A 19,214-nucleotide genomic window follows, 5' to 3' on the forward strand; every position below is an offset into this window, starting at 1 on the left:
GTCTTAAAGTGCTTCCTCTGATATGGTCTGATCGCTCAGCCATCTTCTTTAAGATTAATTGCCCTACAGCTAACACAGGCCCGAATAAGTGGTCTATATTAGCCCAGCACAGATCCTGGGCAAAAGTTGATAAAAATCAACTAGAGCAGCTACTGATTATTTCAAGCTCCCCGGTGGTGGACAATCCTGAATTTGCAGCTGAGACTTATTCCATCTGGCTCAACTCTGGCTTTTCTCAATTAGTCTTGACAAAAAAAGGTAGCCTAAGCAGGACCCGTCCATCTGCCCCCTGGTTCTCAATGGCCCTTAGACTGGAGAAACAAGGCTGTAGACACCAAGAGAGGAAATGGAGAGCCCATTATGACTCCCAAGAGAGAGAAACGTACAAACTCTTGTTAACTAAATATAAAGCCCTATTGATTACATAAAAGGCAGCCTACTTTTCATCTCAAATCGATTCCACCAACAATTCAGCGAAAGAACTCTAATAAGTCATCAATCAACTCACTAAACAACCGGAGTATAAAAGGGATTGGGTTAGCCAGTCCTTTTGCAATGAGACCGATTCGCATTTCAGGGGCAAAGTCGATTCAATTGTTAAAACGAAGCAAGCCTGGCTGAAGACGGCTGAAATGCCAGAAGCCATTCCTAGGAAGCCTCATTTCCGGTCCAGGGAAGACATGGCTTGGCAGTTCGGGCTGGACTGTTCCCATGAGGCACAGGGTCAGACTGATTTGCATATGGCCATGTCTGAACTGGGGGGGCAGAGTGGGCTAAAGAACGGTGGTGGATTAAACCCAGATCAGTTGACTGGGGGTGAGTGCTTGCAATGTTCAACACTCCGTCCATCATTTCCTTTGGTTGTGCTTTGTTCGCCATAAGTTGGCAGGGTATGCTCAGACGTGAGTCCCTTGCTCACTTTGCCACTGGATTCAAGGAAGCCTGGCTGAAGACGGCTGAAGTGCCAGAAACCGGCCCTAGGAAGCTTGTTTCCGGTCCAGGGAAGACATGGCTTGGCAGTTCGGGCTGGACTGTTCCCATGAGGCACAGGGTCAGACTGATTTGCATATGGCCATGTCTGAACTGGGGTGGCAGAGTGAGCTAAAGAACGGTGGTGGATTAAACCCAGATCAGTTGACTGGGGGTGAGTGCTTGCAATGTTCAACACTCCGTCCATCATTTCCTTTGGTTGTGCTTTGTTTGCCATAAGTTGGCAGGGTATGCTCAGACGTGAGTCCCTTGCTCACTTTGCCACTGGATTCAAGCAAGCCTGGCTGAAGACGGCTGAAATGCCAGAAACCGGCCCTAGGAAGCTTGTTACCGGTCCAGGGAAGACATGGCTTGGCAGTTCGGGCTGGACTGTTCCCATGAGGCACAGGGTCAGACTGATTTGCATATGGCCATGTCTGAACTGGGGTGGCAGAGTGGGCTAAAGAACGGTGGTGGATTAAACCCAGATCAGTTGACTGGGGGTGAGTGCTTGCAATGTTCAACACTCCGTCCATCATATCCTTTGGTTGTGCTTTGTTCGCCATAAGTTGGCAGGGTATGCTCAGACGTGAGTCCCTTGCTCACTTTGCCACTGGATTCAAGCAAGCCTGGCTGAAGACGGCTGAAATGCCAGAAACCGGTCCTAGGATGCTTGTTTCTGGTCCAGGGAAGACATGGCTTGGCAGTTCAGGCTGGACTGTTCCCATGAGGCACAGGGTCAGACTGATTTGCATATGGCCATGTCTGAACTGGGGTGGCAGAGTGGGCTAAAGAACATGGTGGATTAAACCCAGATCAGTTGACTGGGGGTGAGTGCTTGCAATGTTCAACACTCCGTCCATCATTTCCTTTGGTTGTGCTTTGTTCGCCATAAGTTGGCAGGGTATGCTCAGACGTGAGTCCCTTGCTCACTTTGCCACTGGATTCAAGCAAGCCTGGCTGAAGACGGCTGAAATGCCAGAAACCGGTCCTAGAAAGCTTGTTACCGGTCCAGGGAAGACATGGCTTGGCAGTTCGGGCTGGACTGTTCCCATGAGGCACAGGGTCAGACTGATTTGCATATGGCCATGTCTGAACTGGGGTGGCAGAGTGGGCTAAAGAACGGTGGTGGATTAAACCCAGATCAGTTGACTGGGGGTGAGTGCTTGCAATGTTCAACACTCCGTCCATCATTTCCTTTGGTTGTGCTTTGTTCGCCATAAGTTGGCAGGGTATGCTCAGACGTGAGTCCCTTGCTCACTTTGCCACTGGATTCAAGCAAGCCTGGCTGAAGACGGCTGAAATGCCAGAAACCGGTCCTAGGAAGCTTGTTTTCGGTCCAGGGAAGACATGGCTTGGCAGTTCGGGCTGGACTGTTCCCATGAGGCACAGGGTCAGACTGATTTGCATATGGCCATGTCTGAACTGGGGTGGCAGAGTGGGCTAAAGAACGGTGGTGGATTAAACCCAGATCAGTTGACTGGGGGTGAGTGCTTGCAATGTTCAACACTCCATCCATCATTTCCTTTGGTTGTGCTTTGTTCGCCATAATTTGGCAGGGTATGCTCAGACGTGAGTCCCTTGCTCACTTTGCCACTGGATTCAAGCAAGCCTGGCTGAAGACGGCTGAAATGCCAGAAACCGGTCCTAGGATGCTTGTTTCCGGTCCAGGGAAGACATGGCTTGGCAGTTCGGGCTGGACTGTTCCCATGAGGCACAGGGTCAGACTGATTTGCATATGGCCATGTCTGAACTGGGGTGGCAGAGTGGGCTAAAGAACGGTGGTGGATTAAACCCAGATCAGTTGACTGGGGGTGAGTGCTTGCAATGTTCAACACTCCGTCCATCATTTCCTTTGGTTGTGCTTTGTTCACCATAAGTTGGCAGGGTATGCTCAGACGTGAGTCCCTTGCTCACTTTGCCACTGGATTCAAGCAAGCCTGGCTGAAGACGGCTGAAATGCCTGAAACCGGTCCTAGGAAGCTTGTTTCCGGTCCAAGGAAGACATGGCTTGGCAGTTCGGGCTGGACTGTTCCCATGAGGCACAGGGTCAGACTGATTTGCATATGGCCATGTCTGAACTGGGGGGGCAGAGTGGGCTAAAGAACGGTGGTGGATTAAACCCAGATCAGTTGACTGGGGGTGAGTGCTTGCAATGTTCAACACTCCGTCCATCATTTCCTTTGGTTGTGCTTTGTTCGCCATAAGTTGGCAGGGTATGCTCAGACGTGAGTCCCTTGCTCACTTTGCCACTGGATTCAAGCAAGCCTGGCTGAAGACGGCTGAAATGCCAGAAACCGGTCCTAGGAAGCTTGTTTTCGGTCCAGGGAAGACATGGCTTGGCAGTTCGGGCTGGACTATTCCCATGAGGCACAGGGTCAGACTGATTTGCATATGGCCATGTCTGAACTGGGGTGGCAGAGTGGTCTAAAGAACGGTGGTGGATTAAACCCAGATCAGTTGACTGGGGGTGAGTGCTTGCAATGTTCAACACTCCATCCATCATTTCCTTTGGTTGTGCTTTGTTCGCCATCATTTGGCAGGGTATGCTCAGACGTGAGTCCCTTGCTCACTTTGCCACTGGATTCAAGCAAGCCTGGCTGAAGACGGCTGAAATGCCAGAAACCGGTCCTAGGATGCTTGTTTCCGGTCCAGGGAAGACATGGCTTGGCAGTTCGGGCTGAACTGTTCCCATGAGGCACAGGGTCAGACTGATTTGCATATGGCCATGTCTGAACTGGGGTGGCAGAGTGGGCTAAAGAACGGTGGTGGATTAAACCCAGATCAGTTGACTGGGGGTGAGTGCTTGCAATGTTCAACACTCCGTCCATCATTTCCTTTGGTTGTGCTTTGTTCGCCATAAGTTGGCAGGGTATGCTCAGACTTGAGTCCCTTGCTCACTTTGCCACTGGATTCAAGCAAGCCTGGCTGAAGACGGCTGAAATGCCAGAAACCGGTCCTAGGATGCTTGTTTCTGGTCCAGGGAAGACATGGCTTGGCAGATCGGGCTGGACTGTTCCCATGAGGCACAGGGTCAGACTGATTTGCATATGGCCATGTCTGAACTGGGGTGGCAGAGTGGGCTAAAGAACATGGTGGATTAAACCCAGATCAGTTGACTGGGGGTGAGTGCTTACAATGTTCAACACTCCGTCCATCATTTCCTTTGGTTGTGCTTTGTTCGCCATAAGTTGGCAGGGTATGCTCAGACGTGAGTCCCTTGCTCACTTTGCCACTGGATTCAAGCAAACCTGGCTGAAGACGGCTGAAATGCCAGAAACCGGTCCTAGGAAGCTTGTTTCCGGTCCAGGGAAGACATGGCTTGGCAGTTCGGGCTGGACTGTTCCCATGAGGCACAGGGTCAGACTGATTTGCATATGGCCATGTCTGAACTGGGGTGGCAGAGTGGGCTAAAGAACGGTGGTGGATTAAACCCAGATCAGTTGACTGGGGGTGAGTGCTTGCAATGTTCAACAAACCGTCCATCATTTCCTTTGGTTGTGCTTTGTTCGCCATAAGTTGGCAGGGTATGCTCAGACGTGAGTCCCTTGCTCACTTTGCCACTGGATTCAAGCAAGCCTGGCTGAAGACGGCTGAAATGCCAGAAACCGGTCCTAGGAAGCTTGTTTCCGGTCCAGGGAAGACATGGCTTGGCAGTTCGGGCTGGACTTTTCCCATGAGGCACAGGGTCAGACTGATTTGCATATGTCCATGTCTGAACTGGGGTGGCAGAGTGGGCTAAAGAACGGTGGTGGATTAAACCCAGATCAGTTGACTGGGGGTGAGTGCTTGCAATGTTCAACACGCCGTCCATCATTTCCTTTGGTTGTGCTTTGATTTTACAATAAACCCAACTTCTGGTCTGCTCCTTGCTGGCCAGCTGAAATGGGCCCCCTTATTGCTCATACCAAGAAAGCCAAAAGTTTAGGCATCATTATTGATGATCGGTTAGGTCTAGGCAATCAAATCAATGCAGTGGTCTCCTCTTCATATAATACCTTGAAAATACTCAAAAAAATATTAATCTTTCTGCCCATCTCAGTCAGGAAATCAGTTATTTCTACGTTGGTATTTTCCAAGATCGACCACTGCAACGGCCTCTACATTGGCCTGCAAACTCAATATTTGAAGAAATTGCAAATTCTTCAAAACTCAACAGCCAGACTTTTATTGGACTTGCCTAGGTACCACTCTGTCTCTTCTGCTTTCAAAGATCTTCATTGGCTGAAAGTCAAAAACAGAATCAAGTTTAAGACCCTCTGTCTGACATATAAAGCGCTCCGCGATTCAGGGACTTTTCTTTCTGAAGAAAGCCTTTTCATGGTACGGCCAGCAAGAAACCTAAGATCAGCAGGCTCCTTCAGATTTAAAAAAACAAAATGGGGTTTTAGAAGTTTTGCGGTTAGAGCAGCCACATCCTGGAATCTCCTTCCACTCAATCTAATGTCAGCACCTTCCCTGCCCCAGTTCAGGAAACTCTTGAAAACCTGGCTGTTCAATCAGTAGGTCCTCCCTTCTGCTCATCATTGCATACGGAATCAGCGCTAAGACACCTCCGGGTACACGCTGCGCTTTACAAATAATATCTTTTCGGCTACCAGGTCTGCTTTGCGGTCCCTTAATGAGACTTGTGTTATAAGCCTTTTTTCTAATGCCTTCTCCCCTCAGTCCTCGATGACTGTTGAGACACTATTTTTCAGCTGGACCAGGATGGCCATCAGGTGGCTACATTGCTAATTTGTGGTGGCATGGATACCACTGATTCTGTTGGGCGGGCTATGTCCCTTTCAGTAGCCCTTTGCCGGCATGGCTAACTACGTACCACTGGCTTCTGAGGCTGTTCAGTACACCTTGGTGGACATGTCTTTCAATGGCCAATATCTGTTTGGCTCTTAGGCTGACTCCGCTTTACACCATTATTGGGATAGTTGGAGTGGAGTGAAATCTTAAGCCCTGATTGCTACATTGTCCTCATTTTCCCCCATACTCAGTCTGGCAGGAAATAGTCCCCTTCATTTCTTTCTGTGTGAGCCATTATACGGCACTGCCAGTTGGCTTCTTTTCCCATGTTCCTCCGCGTGCCATTCAGTGTGGTGCCCTACCCCGGCAAGTATTTTCTTTTCTTACATTCTTAAGCTGTCGATGACAGGTTGTGATCCCTGGTTGTTTTCTGACAGACGTCTTAATTTCTGACCCGGTTTGGTGTCTACGCCGGTGGCTGCATGGTGTTCTTTGCTCTGCCCAAGTTCTGATTGGTGTGTGTTTTTTTATGGTATTGTGCGGATCCACTCTGTCTGGTGCTCTCCTTTCCTAGTGGATGCAAGGGAAGGCGCATGGTTCTTGGCCTACAGTTCTTTGTCTGGTTCTGCTTGGGGTAGTATTCCTTCTTTTTCTCTTCGGGCCTTGGCACTTCTTGTGCTACTTCTCACTATACCCAGGCGAGACGGGCCCCTGACCGCTCTGTCTTTCTCTCTTAAGTTCCTTGTGGCCATCCATAGTCTGTATCATGGCATGGGTGGCCAACTCGGCCGCCCTACCTCTTTTATGCTTCTCCATGGCCTGTTTTCCCTCTGCTTCTTTCTTGTGCACAGCTGCAGTTGCTTTCACTTTTTTATTGGAGCTATTACCATGACACCTCCGTTACCAACCCCAACGTTTAGTTACTGGCCTGGCTGTTCTTCAAGTGTGCCTTCTTCTTTTTTTAGGGGTATCTGACAAATGTGTCTCTTCTGTTCTTCTTGGACATGGGTTCCATGCTGGTCCATCCGGGTTGGATCGTATGGAGGTTTGTGATCCCTTCGGGTTCTTTCCGGGATATTTCTCCACTTCTTGCAAGTGAAATTGCAGTTCTCACACCTTGGGGGTTTGTCTCCCTTGTACATCTGGGGTGCTTCAGAAGAGCCAGCTGACAACTGAGCCTCCTCTTCCCTTCAGTAAAACCCTCTGTGATATTCTGTTGGGCACAAGGGCTAACCCTGTTTCAAGGGCCTCTGTGGACTCATAGGAACCTTCCCACCCTTGGAGACCCGCTCTGCCTTTTCCGTCAGTTTTCCCTGCAAAGCTTTGTGTTTCAGGCTGCTACAGCCTCCCTCGTCATCGGCACCGGCACCATGCCTGATATCCCTCTGGACTGGTAATCTGGTGGCATCAGGATCCTCACCTGTATTCCTCCCAGGCTTGTTGGCCGGGGATGGGTTGTCCCGTGCATACGTGGATGTCCCTTGCTTCTGGCCTTCCTGCTTTCTAGGCTGTGGACACTGCCTCGCTATCTATTCCTTCTCCTTCTTTACACTGGCCTTTTGGTTGGACTTTAATTTCCGGCATTGGTTTTCTAATACTAATTTCTTTTAAGCTGTGACCTGGTTTTCTGCATGGGCCTCCCAGGTGTTGGCCCCGTCCTCGGTCTCTTTTTCCAGTCCTCCATAGTGGTCTTTATTTCTCTATTCTCGTGGGGTTGCTTCTCCCCCACAGTTTCTTTTCAATTGTCTCTCGCCTGCCTACTTGTACCATTTCTCTCAGTAGTGCTGCTTCTGCCTGCTCTTTGGTTTTTTAAATGTATACTTCCACCCCACCCTCTCCCTTTAGATGGGGCCATGTGGATTGTTACCATGTTGTCGTCTCGCCTCTGACCGCTGTTGTGGTCGTTGTATACACCCTTCTTGGGCACCTATTATTGTACAGTTTGAGAGAGAGAGTGTTTTCTACCTTCTTTTTGTTGGATTCTACGCTGCATAGCCCCAGAGAGCCTTCTTTCTCTCTTGAAGTGTTTCCTTTGCCTAATTGGGTCTAAGGCCATGCTTGTTGATATTGCTTGTGGTGATTTATCAGCTATCGGTTGGAACCCTATGTCATGCCTACTTCTATGGATTGAAGCTTGGTGCAATAGTTTTAGCCGTTGACCTTAAGCTTCCGTCTCGGTCCCTTGGACCAGTTGCCCTTCTGGGGGGCACTGCAGTGCTATGGTATATGTAGCGTTCTTCCCACTTGTCTTGTTCTTCTGCCATGCATTTTCTCCCATGTCTTTGCATGGCTGCAGATTCAGATCTGTACGGGGTTCTCCCTGAGTATTCTGGTGGGATGTTTTCTACCAACCCTCCCTTCCTGGCAAGTGGTATCTCTTTTACTTATGTGGACCAGATAGCCTAGTCTGGGATATTTCTTGGAATCAGTTCTCAGACCCTCCTCGAAGATGGTATTGTTTGGGTATCTATTCTAAGATAAGGAATCAGCAGCTAGATGTCTCTATCAGATGAATAAGTTACTTACCTTCGGTAACGCCTTATATTGTAGAGATTAGATTTAGCTGCAGATTCTTTGTCAACCCATCCATCCTCCCAGCTCTGCGTAATGATTCTCCTTTTCTTCCAGATCCCTTTTATGCACCTTTGTGCTTTTAGTTGGTAAATATATATATATATATATATATATATATATATATATATATATATATTACCTACTGGCGGTCGCCAGTAGGTAGATATAGTTGGGACCTATTTTCCATAGGAAATCCGCAACATTCTATTTGGAAGAACGTTGGCGCCAATTGACGAATCTTCGCTAAATTTTCCAAACTTTTGGCCAGCTCCGGTCCGCTCCTATCCTGAAAATTTCACTGTGATTCGTCAAGCGGGGCCCGAGAAAAAAGGGGGGTCCCCAAAACGCATTTTTATATATATATATATATATATATATATATATATATATATGTGTGTGTGTGTCAGTAAACTACGCACCCGGCCGGTGAAAGTGGATATCCCCAGATAAAACTACTAATAGCACCATCGCGGCGCCTAAAAAAATACCTGGAACCCTCAGCGGGATTGCTTGAAACAAATACAAAAACTTTGGTAGGGTATTCATTTTTATAATATTGACTTACCTGCTAATCGTGAGCGGTAGCTTATTCCATGATTTTAATTTAATAAGTGTCAAATAATAAAGTTTTATCATTAATTTCAACACTATTGTAGACCAAAGGGCATATCTTAATGCCTAAATAAACCGCTGAGGTGGTAGACCCCTGAATAGAAGAGTCAGAGTTAAAATTCAAAAGGACCTTTTGTCTAAATTTTATTTGGTAACCAGAGAAATGCCCGAAAATACATGCCTCATGGAAGATCTGGGAGACAGCTAGTGCAGGATTTGAGGAGAAAATTGCCACATCGTCTGCATAAGTGGTAAGTTCAAGTTGTTGTTCAGCATAGACTCATGGCTGTATGTCTGCATTCCTAGAAACAGATTGTAGATGGGTTCAATATAATGGGCAAAAAGAAGGGGCGAAAGTGGACACCCCTGTGTTGCCCCCATGGTAGATGCGAAAAGGCTCAGAGTAATTGCCAGCATAGGCAACCCAGGCTTGTGAGGTCGTATAAAGTGCCTGGATCATTTTAATAAATGTGTCACCTATACCAAAGGCAGACAAAGTGATCCACAAGCAGCCCCAGGCCACCCGGTGGTGTTAAGTTTAATATTCCCACTCCAAAGGAAGCAAATTAAGGGAAAGGATTTTATGTTGGAGGTTTTAGATTTAATATTCCCACTTCAATCTAAGCAATAGTAGGAAAAGTGTTAGTCCACAGAGGGGTTAGGTAACCACTTCCGCTCCTAAAGTAACAAGTTAATTTAAATATAAACAAAATAAATAAAAATTACATTGCATTTATAATTTAAATATTAAATAAATAACATTAAATAATACAAATGTACCTTACAATAAAATAATAAAATTAACAAAAATATATATATATTTTCTCTCAACTTCCCTTAAAGGGAACAGGGCCAGAAATGAATAGAATGTTTGTTGTAAAAATGAAAATGTATTAATTTTAAATGATTAAATAAAACAATTAAAATGAAAAGGATTAAAAAAATAAAATTAATTAACACAATGTAGTAATTAAACATTAATAAAAAAAGTAACAAATAATTGTAATAATAATCAATTAATACATGTACATAATTTTCAATCAAAAAAATGAAATGCTCCAAAAAAACAATAATTTGCATGTTAAATCTTCCCATCCTAATCCCCTACAAAACCAATAAACCACTACTAAATTAACAATTTCTAAATAAATTTAAAATATATTATATATTCTTTAAAACATCTATATTTAATAAAACAATATTTATACAATTATATTTGAAAAACTATATTAAATACGGAAAAAGTAACATTCGTACTTTCAATATTAAGTTCACAATATTTTTGACATCACATTATTTAGACCATAATGTTTGTGTCTCATGATTTTTGGAATTGCTACTTTGGTTAAACACCCTTCTATGAATGTCAACAACTCACCCTAATAGTTATTGTTTTTCCTTTGCAGGCAATCAGGTTCTTTTGGGTCATTATGCTAATCCCTCCTTAGAGTTCTGTTTTTGCTCCCATATTCTGAGGTTTGAATCCTTGCTGGTTTGCACAGCCTTTCATTCACCTTACTTGGATAAAATTAGTACTATTGAGTCGGTTAATAATAAACATCTATTATCTCTGAATACAGCAAGAAACTGCAGATGCATCTGTTACATTACAAGGGTGTCAGACATTTTTTGGATTTCTTGAATTAAAACAAAAATAGTTTCACTTGTTTCAAATATTGAAGATTCTCAATCTTTAGTTTTCATGTGACTAAACTTTTTTTCTATAATTTTTACTTTGTTAATCAATCCCCAAAAGGATTTATTAAGTAGACTTTACCTCCCTTGACATTGTTTAAGGACTACTGCAAATGCTTTATAAGAATCTTTGTATTTTTTTCTTTGTAATTGAAGGTGGAAGTGGACCGCTTTCAGGACACCATGAGGCTTCTTTCTGATTATTACAATGGAATGGCAGGGAAAATGCCAACTGAGACTAATCGTGAATTTGTTCGAATTTCTTTACTGGACATTGTTAATGGAGATCAGCCTCTGGATCCAGAGAAGCCAAAAAGGTAATCATTGCCCAATAAGTTTTTCCATGGACCAGCCTATAGGATATGCATTACAATTAACTTCCAATATCTTGAGGAGGTTTAACCGAATGATGTAGTTAGCATAATCAAATTATGTAGCACCTTTTAATATTAAAAGGTATTTTGGTGGATGAACACTCTGTGGCATTACTATCTTCATACTGTGGTATTTTAACTCATATGTGGGTGTGCTACTGTTACATTGCAGTAATTACATCAAGGGACATTACATCACCAGTAACTACATCGGGATGCTCAATACACACAGGAAAGTACCTGATGAGTATTTACTTTGCATGCATTTGATAAGGAATTTTGTTTATGAGCCTTTATTTCCCTGGAAAGTGTATTTTATATGTATATATAGTTATATATCTGCAAAAAAAGTAGGGAACCTTGGGAGTTCCCATGTTTTAGTAGGACAGCTAATATATTGTTTTATATATAACACACACACATATAATGTTTTTAAGGTTTAGGGATGGGATGGATGTAGAGATAGTAAGGGGTTGTTAGGCAACAGAGAAAGGTAATCTGTCAGGTGAATAAGGAGTTTTTAGGTTTCAGGGGTGTGTAGTGTTTAGGGGTAGCAAGGATCATTTACAGTTAAGGGATGGATAGTGTAAAGGTGTTCATGGTTGCTTAGTGTATTGGGTAATGATTAGCAGGGCCTTTTACTGGAATGAGGAGTGTTGCAAGGGATTTTACGGTTCAGGGATGGGTAGTGTAGAGGGGTAGTCACGGTTTTTATGGGTTAAGAATGGGTAGTGTATGAGGTAGTGAGAGAGTTTGTGATCCAGGGATGCGTAGTATACAGAGGTAATGAGGGGGTGTAGGGATAGGTGGTGTATCAAGGTAGAAAATAGTTTTTAGGGTTTAGGGATGGATAGTGTATAGGGGTGGTAAGGAAATTAGAATGTATATGTATGGGTAATTTAAAATGAATATTGTCATTTGAGATGCCTTCAGTGATGTCATCTGTGATGTCACTGACCATGTCATGAGTGATGTAATGTGTGAGGCCATAACCAGTGCATTGCGGAGGTGTGATTTATAGTTACCTCACTAACTATAACAGCCAAATTTCACTGGTTTTGTATGATTGAAATCTGACCCTAACTATGTAACCTTTGGTTTTTTCAGTGAATTTTGAAGTTTCTTTTCAATACATATTCTAACTATAACATCCCTGTAACCTTTGTTTTTTTCCAGTGAATTTCTAATGATTTGTAAAACCTAGTTCCTAACTATAACGTCCCTGTAACCTTGGGTTTTGCAGTGAATTTCTATGGGTTTTTTTAACTAATAGTCGTATTTGCAGAGTGGTGGAGAAAGGGGGCTGGGCCTCCGATCAGCTCTCAGGAGTCCTGCTGTGTAGGACTTACAGGAGGGCTTCTTGGCCGCCAAGGTCTCTCTGGAGTAAAGTGAACTTCATCCCCCAACCAGCAGTGCACCACGAGCCGCGTTTGCACCGTGGTGGAGTAAAGACGCGTGGCCTCTGAAGACCTCTTAGCAATCTCGCTGTGTGGTGCCCAACTGGAGTGGTAGGTGGGCCTCAAGGACGAACTTGTGGAGCAACGACCCCTCCTATTATCTCCAGTATGTCCCACACATCAGGATGCTGAGACCTGATAGCAGGCCACGCCCCCTTTCTCCAGAAACCAGCAACCAAGGGGACTTCATCCCCCAACCATGAGCTTGCCAGGAGGCATGTTTGCAGAGTAGAGGAGAAAAATAGTGGGGCCTCCGGCGAGTTGGCAGCTTTTTTGTCATCTTTTAGGAAAGGGGGATGCGTGACCCCCCTTCCCTGACCCATTTGGGCCACTGGGACTCTCTCTACTGGGCTTGCCTTTTTTTTTTTTTATTGGAGGGGGCAGCGCAATTTTGGCCCCGGCCCAGGCCTTTATTTTTATTTTTTTTAAAGGGGAAGGGGGTCACACAGCCACCCTCCCTGGGCCAACTTTGGCCCCAGAGACCCCATTCCCCAGGGCCTGGCCACTTCGTTCGACGATGAGGAAGCCTGAAGGCCCACGCGGTCCCGGACGGTTCCCCACCTCCTGTGGGAGCAGGCATTACTTTTTACACACAGAGCAGAGTGTTCTTGCTTTGAGCAAATGTGAGTAAAATGCTCTTGTTTGCTCAAAACGGAGCACACTGTTTGCTATGGCATGGTGGGAGCAGTGCTCCCGCCTTGCCATAGCAAACTGCAATGTCCCAGGTGTGGGCACCCCAAGACATTGCTGGAGCCAGCCCTGGGGGGGCGTTCCCCAGGGCCATGCAAGGCTCTTGGCGGCGGTTCGCACGCCCCCTTCTTGGCTGGGGAGGTGGTGGTCCCCGGGGCCAGGGGTCCTCAATGGACCTCCTTTATTAATGTCTTTGTGCCCCAGGGAGGTGGCCCTCACACATCATTATTTATTTTAGCCCCAGGGAGTTGCGGTCACAAGGGCTGCGCGGCCCCCTCACATTACTCTTATATGTAGCCCTGGGGAGGTGGTGGTACCCAGGGCATGGGGGTTGCCGCTAGGGCAATCCCTGCATACATATAAAAAAATAACCCAGGGAGGTGATGGTCCCTGAGGCTTTAGATTTCCGAAGAGGGAGGCCTGTTCCCCCCCCTCCTATATTTTCAACTGCCCCCAGGACCTAGCCCATCCCGGGGCCTAATTAAACAAAGTGGGAGAACCTGTGCTTCATTTTTTAATTTTTGCAGGCGGGAGTCGTGTATCCAGCATGCCTCCCACTGAATTTTCTTTTAAAAATGCTTTTTTGGCGACCCCCTCAAAGGCCTAAGTGGTCAGGGTGTTTCTACACTGCCCGCTTTTCTTTGTTTTTTCTTGTGACTCGGTCCACCTGGGAGTTTCTTTAAATTTCTCCGCAACTACTGAAGGAATTTACACCATTTAATAGAAAGGGCGATTTCTGGACCAAGAGCTACCTTTCTGCAAATTTAGTGTAATTCCGGTCCGCAGTTCGGGCTGTAGGCATGTCTAAAGTTTCCTATGGAAATTAACATGGAGAAAAGGCATTTTGGGACCCTCCTTTTTCTCAGCCCCCACTTAACGGAACACCCCAAAATTTTGAAGACAGCATCTGAAGTGAGCCTCAAACTAGTTTTGAAAATTTCACGAAGATTCGTCAAACGATGCCAAAGTTATGGAAACAATGTCCTAACTGTAACTACCTACTAGGTAATAAAATATAAATATTACCTTCTGGCGGATGCCAGTTGGTAATTATAGTTAGCTTCCATAGGAAAAAATAGGAAAAGCATTTTTTGACTTGGCGATAACTTTGGCATCGTTTGACCAATCTTCATGAAATTTTCTAAAATACGTGTCAAAGTAGGTTCTAAGTTGTCATTGAAGGTTTGGGGGTGATCTGTGTAGTGGGGACTGAGAAATAAAGGATCAAAAAAGGGTGAATTTGGAATCTGAAATCCCATAGGAACGCGTTGTCGAACCTACAGCCTGATCCACTGGACAGAATTACACCAAATTTGGCAGAAGGGTAGATGTTGTAACCCAGATTGTGCTTTTTGTTATTTGGTGCAAATCTGTCCCACAGTTTTTGCGAAATATAAGCCAAAAATCTTAAACATATCTCTGGTCGCTGATATTTTGTGACCATTCTGCGATTAACCGCGGATGCGGGACACATAGGGAATGCTCTGAGTGGCTGGACGTAACCTGAACAGGAAGTTGCAGCTGCCATTTTATCGTCTGGGAACGGTTCCTGTGGTTTAAATTTTGTGTGAAAGCTAACATAAGGGGTCAGGGTGGAGATACTCTGACCCCATTTTTCAGAAACGGGGTGATGATTTTTTGCATTGAAGAAGCCGCGACCCCCAGTGGGGCCCCCATGTACCATCGCAGGGACTTCACGACTATCGCTGCGACATCGCGAATATTGATGGAAATATAAATATATATACACACTCTCTGGTCACATCACACACTCAGGTGCCGATCACGATCCTGTAAAAACCGGGTACGAACCGTCGGACGGAGCATATTCTCCGTCCGACGCGTACCCGGTCGTCAAAATATACAAACATGGAATTACGATTCGCACGGCAACACCATTTCCGTACGAATCGTACAAAACCCCGACCGACAAAAATAAACATACAAATGTGATCCGGAAAAGCGCCGACGTGACGTCGGGACGCACGCAGCCTGCCATTCACGAACCAGGAATTCCGATTCGCACCGACGTCATCCCGCACGGTGAATATTTTCCGGCTGCCAAAAACTGCCGGGAAATCAGGACGACGCGAACAAGGAGTACCTGTACGCGACGGACAGACATGGACCCGAACCTACGTGTCATCCCGGCCCTCATAGCAGTCAACCTCCTCTACAGGTTCGGACGCATACGCTGCAGAAGGTCAGAACAACAAAGGGAGGGGGGAAAGGGGGGGGCAGGACCAGGGGCAGGCCACAAAACCCCCACCAAAGTCACACAGCACACATGTCCTGGACATACCTGACCCCCAGGCCCTGGTCACTACGAGGGGGTGGGGGCGTGTCCAGCAAAGCCAGCGACCGCCACAACGGAAGTGCTTGACGACGCGAACCGGCAACACAACAATACAGGTACGTCCCGTACCCACGCCTTAAGAGCGTGGGTACGAGTCGTATCCCGCCCACACCTATGTCATCCCAACAATGGCGGGACGGCTGTACCCACGTGGCAAAGGCCTGGGTACGGCCCGCACAAGCATCACATAGCGTGGGGACGCATATGTACGGACCGTACCCCCACCCCCGTATGCATGGAGCGTACCCCCACCCCAACAGTGTAAGTACGACCCGTACCCTCACCCGCGGACGTATGGAGCGTACCCCCACCCCAACAGTGTAAGTACGACCCGTACCCTCACCCGCGTACGTATGGAGCATACCCCCCACCCCAACAGTGTATGTACGACCCGTACCCTCACCCGCGGACGTATGGAGCGTACCCCCACCCCAACAGTGGAAGTATGACCCGTACCCTCACCCGCGGACGTATGGAGCGTACCCCCACCCCAACAGTGTAAGTATGACCCGTACCCTCACCCGCAGACGTATGGAGCGTACCCCCACCCCAACAGTGTAAGTACGACCCGTACCCTCACCCGCGGATGTATGGAGCATACCCCCCACCCCAACAGTGTATGTACGACCCGTACCCTCACCCGCGGATGTATGGAGCGTACCCCCACCCCAACAGTGTAAGTACGACCCGTACCCTCACCCGCGGACGTATGGAGCGTACCCCCACCCCAACAGTGTAAGTACGGCCCGTACCCCCACCCCAACCGTGTATGTACGACCCGTACCCTCACCCGCGGACGTATGGAGCGTACCCCAACAGTGTAAGTACGACCCGTACCCTCACCCGCGGACGTATGGAGCATACCCCCACCCCAACAGTGTAAGTACAACCCGTACCCTCACCCCGCGGACGTATGGAGCGTACCCCCACCCCAACAGTGTAAGTACGACACGTACCCCCACCACGTATGCATGGAGCGAACCCACACCCCTGTATGTTCTAAGCGTACATATCGTGAAATAGGAGGGGTGGGTGCAGAGTCCTCCCAGCAGTGCCCAGCGACAGAAGGGGTGTGTGCAGAGTCCTCCCAGCAGTGCCCAGACACAGGAGGGGTGGGTGCAGAGTCCTCCAAGCAGTGCCCAGTCACAAGTGTGGTGTGTGCAGAGTCCTCCCAGCAGTGCCCAGTCACAAGAAGGGTGTGTGCAGAGTCCTCCCAGCAGTGCCCAGAGACAGGAGGGGTGTGTGCAGAGTCCTCCCAGCAGTGCCCAGACACAGGAGGGGTGGGTGCCTATCACTCCCAGCAGTGCCCAGATACAGGAGGGGTGTGTGCAGAGTCCTCCCAGCAGTGCCCAGAGACAGGAGGGGTGTGTGCAGAGTCCTCCCAGCAGTGCCCAGACACAGGAGGGGTGGGTGCCTATCACTCCCAGCAGTGCCCAGAGACAGGAGGGGTGTGTGCAGAGTCCTCCCAGCAGTGCCCAGACACAGGAGGGGTGGGTGCAGAGGCCCCCAGCATTGCCCATGAAAACAAATAAGGGTGGAGTACCCACAGATCAAATTGCCACAATTGTCAGTCAGGTGCACCAAGACCCTGCAGTACATGTAACACATGTGTGCGAGGCTGGGAGTACACACATGCATACAGCCTAAAAGGGAACATGTCCACATGAAGTCATGTCAACAGACTACATACACAAGTACAGTGATCACCAAGGATGCCACGAATGATGCAGGTGGAGACATCGCTCTGCATGCATGGCCAAAGTTGAAGGGGTCCGTCACACACCCAGCTAATGTACACACAGCTCAGCGCTAAATATTGGGAACACCCTGCAGGGAAGATGTCAGGGTACACAGAGGAAGGAATACACCTTGGGACAATTTCACCATGCAGTAACTGCTTACATGAACAGAGAAACCTAGCTAACACCTTGTGATGGCACACAGATACCAGGGTCCCCCCTATGACCAGCACACTACTACATTTCCCACACACCCAACACATGATCACCACCCAAAATCATGTAGCAGGCCCACCAACAGCAACACCACAAAAGCAGTAGTGTTCTAATGAAAAATAAAAGGCTTTATTCAGCATTTCCAAATAATGTGTGTGTGGATCAAGTTCAATATTTACAAAGCCCATAGGGCAGTCCATGAGTCACAGCTGGATGGGGGACACAGTGGGGCGCGTGTCCCCTAGCTTGCCTGCACAGTCAGACTCCTTCGTCTTCCACAGCGGGAAGGGCATCATGTGGGGGGGAAGGACCAGGCACCGCAGGGACATGAGGGCGAAGGGTAGGCGTCGTGGGTGCAGGGATGGAGGACTCCACCACAGGGGGTGGGGCAGTGCCAAAGGCGGAGGCCAGGATGTCGCTGCGCACCTTAGCAAGGTCCTCCAGAGTCTCCCCTGCACCCGAAGGAACCACAGGCCCCAAGGGGGGTGGGGGGGCGGAGGGATGTGTCGCAGCGCCACTGGGGGAGGGTGTGGACAGGGGGGGGGGGACTCAACCACCCTGACCGGGGACTCCCTTGACCGCTTGCGAGGTGGTGTCACAGTGGGGCTCAGGGACAGAGCGGCCATGAAGGAGTCCTTGCCGGATATGTGGCCAGGAGAGCTGAGGGGAGGGGATTTGGAGGGAGTGGATTGGGTGGAATGCGGACTCCCACTCTGGCTGCATGACTTACGTTTGCCCCACGACCCAGTGGGTGTGCCTACTTCACCCTGTGTGTGCGTGCCAGGAGGTGTGCGTATGACCTTCCCTGCTGGTGTGGTGCCTGTGTCTGTTGTGGTGAGTGCATGCTGACGTCTGGGTGTACGTGGGACAGGCATGGGAGTGGGAAGTGTGGATGGGGCAGGGGTAGGGGGTGGGACGTAGCGCTGCAGGAGACCCACTGCTGCAGTCAGTGTCGAGTCTATGGACCTCAGCAACTGGCGTTGGTCAGCCTGCGATGAAAAAATGCCCTCCAAGTATGCCTCCATGTTGTGCAGCACTTGGCTGTGGCCATGGAGGACATTAAGGATCGCAGCCTGACCAACCTGCAACTGCCGCTGGATGTCCACAGACTCAGCATTGGCGGCAGCAGTGTAGACAGGGGCAGGGGGTGCGGTGCCTGGCAGGAAGGAGACATGTGGTGACCGGGCATGCTGGGAAGGGACACAAGCAAGTGGGAGGCGGCTGATGGCAATGGAGGGGGCGGGGTGCGATGTTGTGCGGCTGTCAGCTGCTGGTGCAGCCTCCGCCCACTCGGAGAGATCATCCTCGGACCCGTCAGCTTCATATTCTGTCGTGCCAGTGGACAGGTCCTCGGCCTCACTCTCCTCCGCCTCCGTACCACTCAATGTGCCAGCCACGATGTCAACGCTGGCACTGGTGCTCGGTCCCTCCGCTCCGTCTGTGCTCATGTCTCCCTCCGTGTCCCCCGACGATGCTGTGGGCAAGGTGAAGAGACAGCAATTAATCACACACCTGTATACATATGTCACATGAGTCCAATCTACATAGATTACAGTGCATAGCCTGCAAAGAAAGATCAGTAACACCTACAAAACAAGGTACAGATGTAGGGCATGCAACACACAGTTGGTTGGCCCACCATGCCAATGAAAATCCATGGAGAGCATGACACAATAGCAAATGACATGAAATGGAGTTTGACATAGGAGCCAGGCCCTGGGGACAATCCAGCACTGCATCTGCACCACACAGCGTTGCCGAAAATAGGGATGAGGAGGGACCATATCCATGA

The 19,214-nt window shown here is 48.2% G+C and overlaps 1 protein-coding gene across 1 annotated transcript in view; it reads left to right on the forward strand.

Annotated features, from left to right (window-relative positions):
• The window catches only part of SPEF2 (sperm flagellar and cilia associated 2), a 1,083,747-nt gene that overhangs the window by 531,602 nt on the left and 532,931 nt on the right, over positions 1-19,214 (forward strand). Inside the window, exon 23 of the mRNA XM_085631001.1 lies at positions 10,747-10,907. Within this exon, the coding sequence (XP_085487127.1) occupies positions 10,747-10,907 (161 nt within the window). The remainder of the gene's footprint in view (positions 1-10,746; positions 10,908-19,214) is intronic.

The sequence above is a fragment of the Triturus cristatus genome, chromosome 2_1, assembly GCF_964204655.1.
Source record: "Triturus cristatus chromosome 2_1, aTriCri1.1, whole genome shotgun sequence".
Taxonomy (NCBI): Eukaryota; Metazoa; Chordata; class Amphibia; order Caudata; family Salamandridae; genus Triturus; species Triturus cristatus.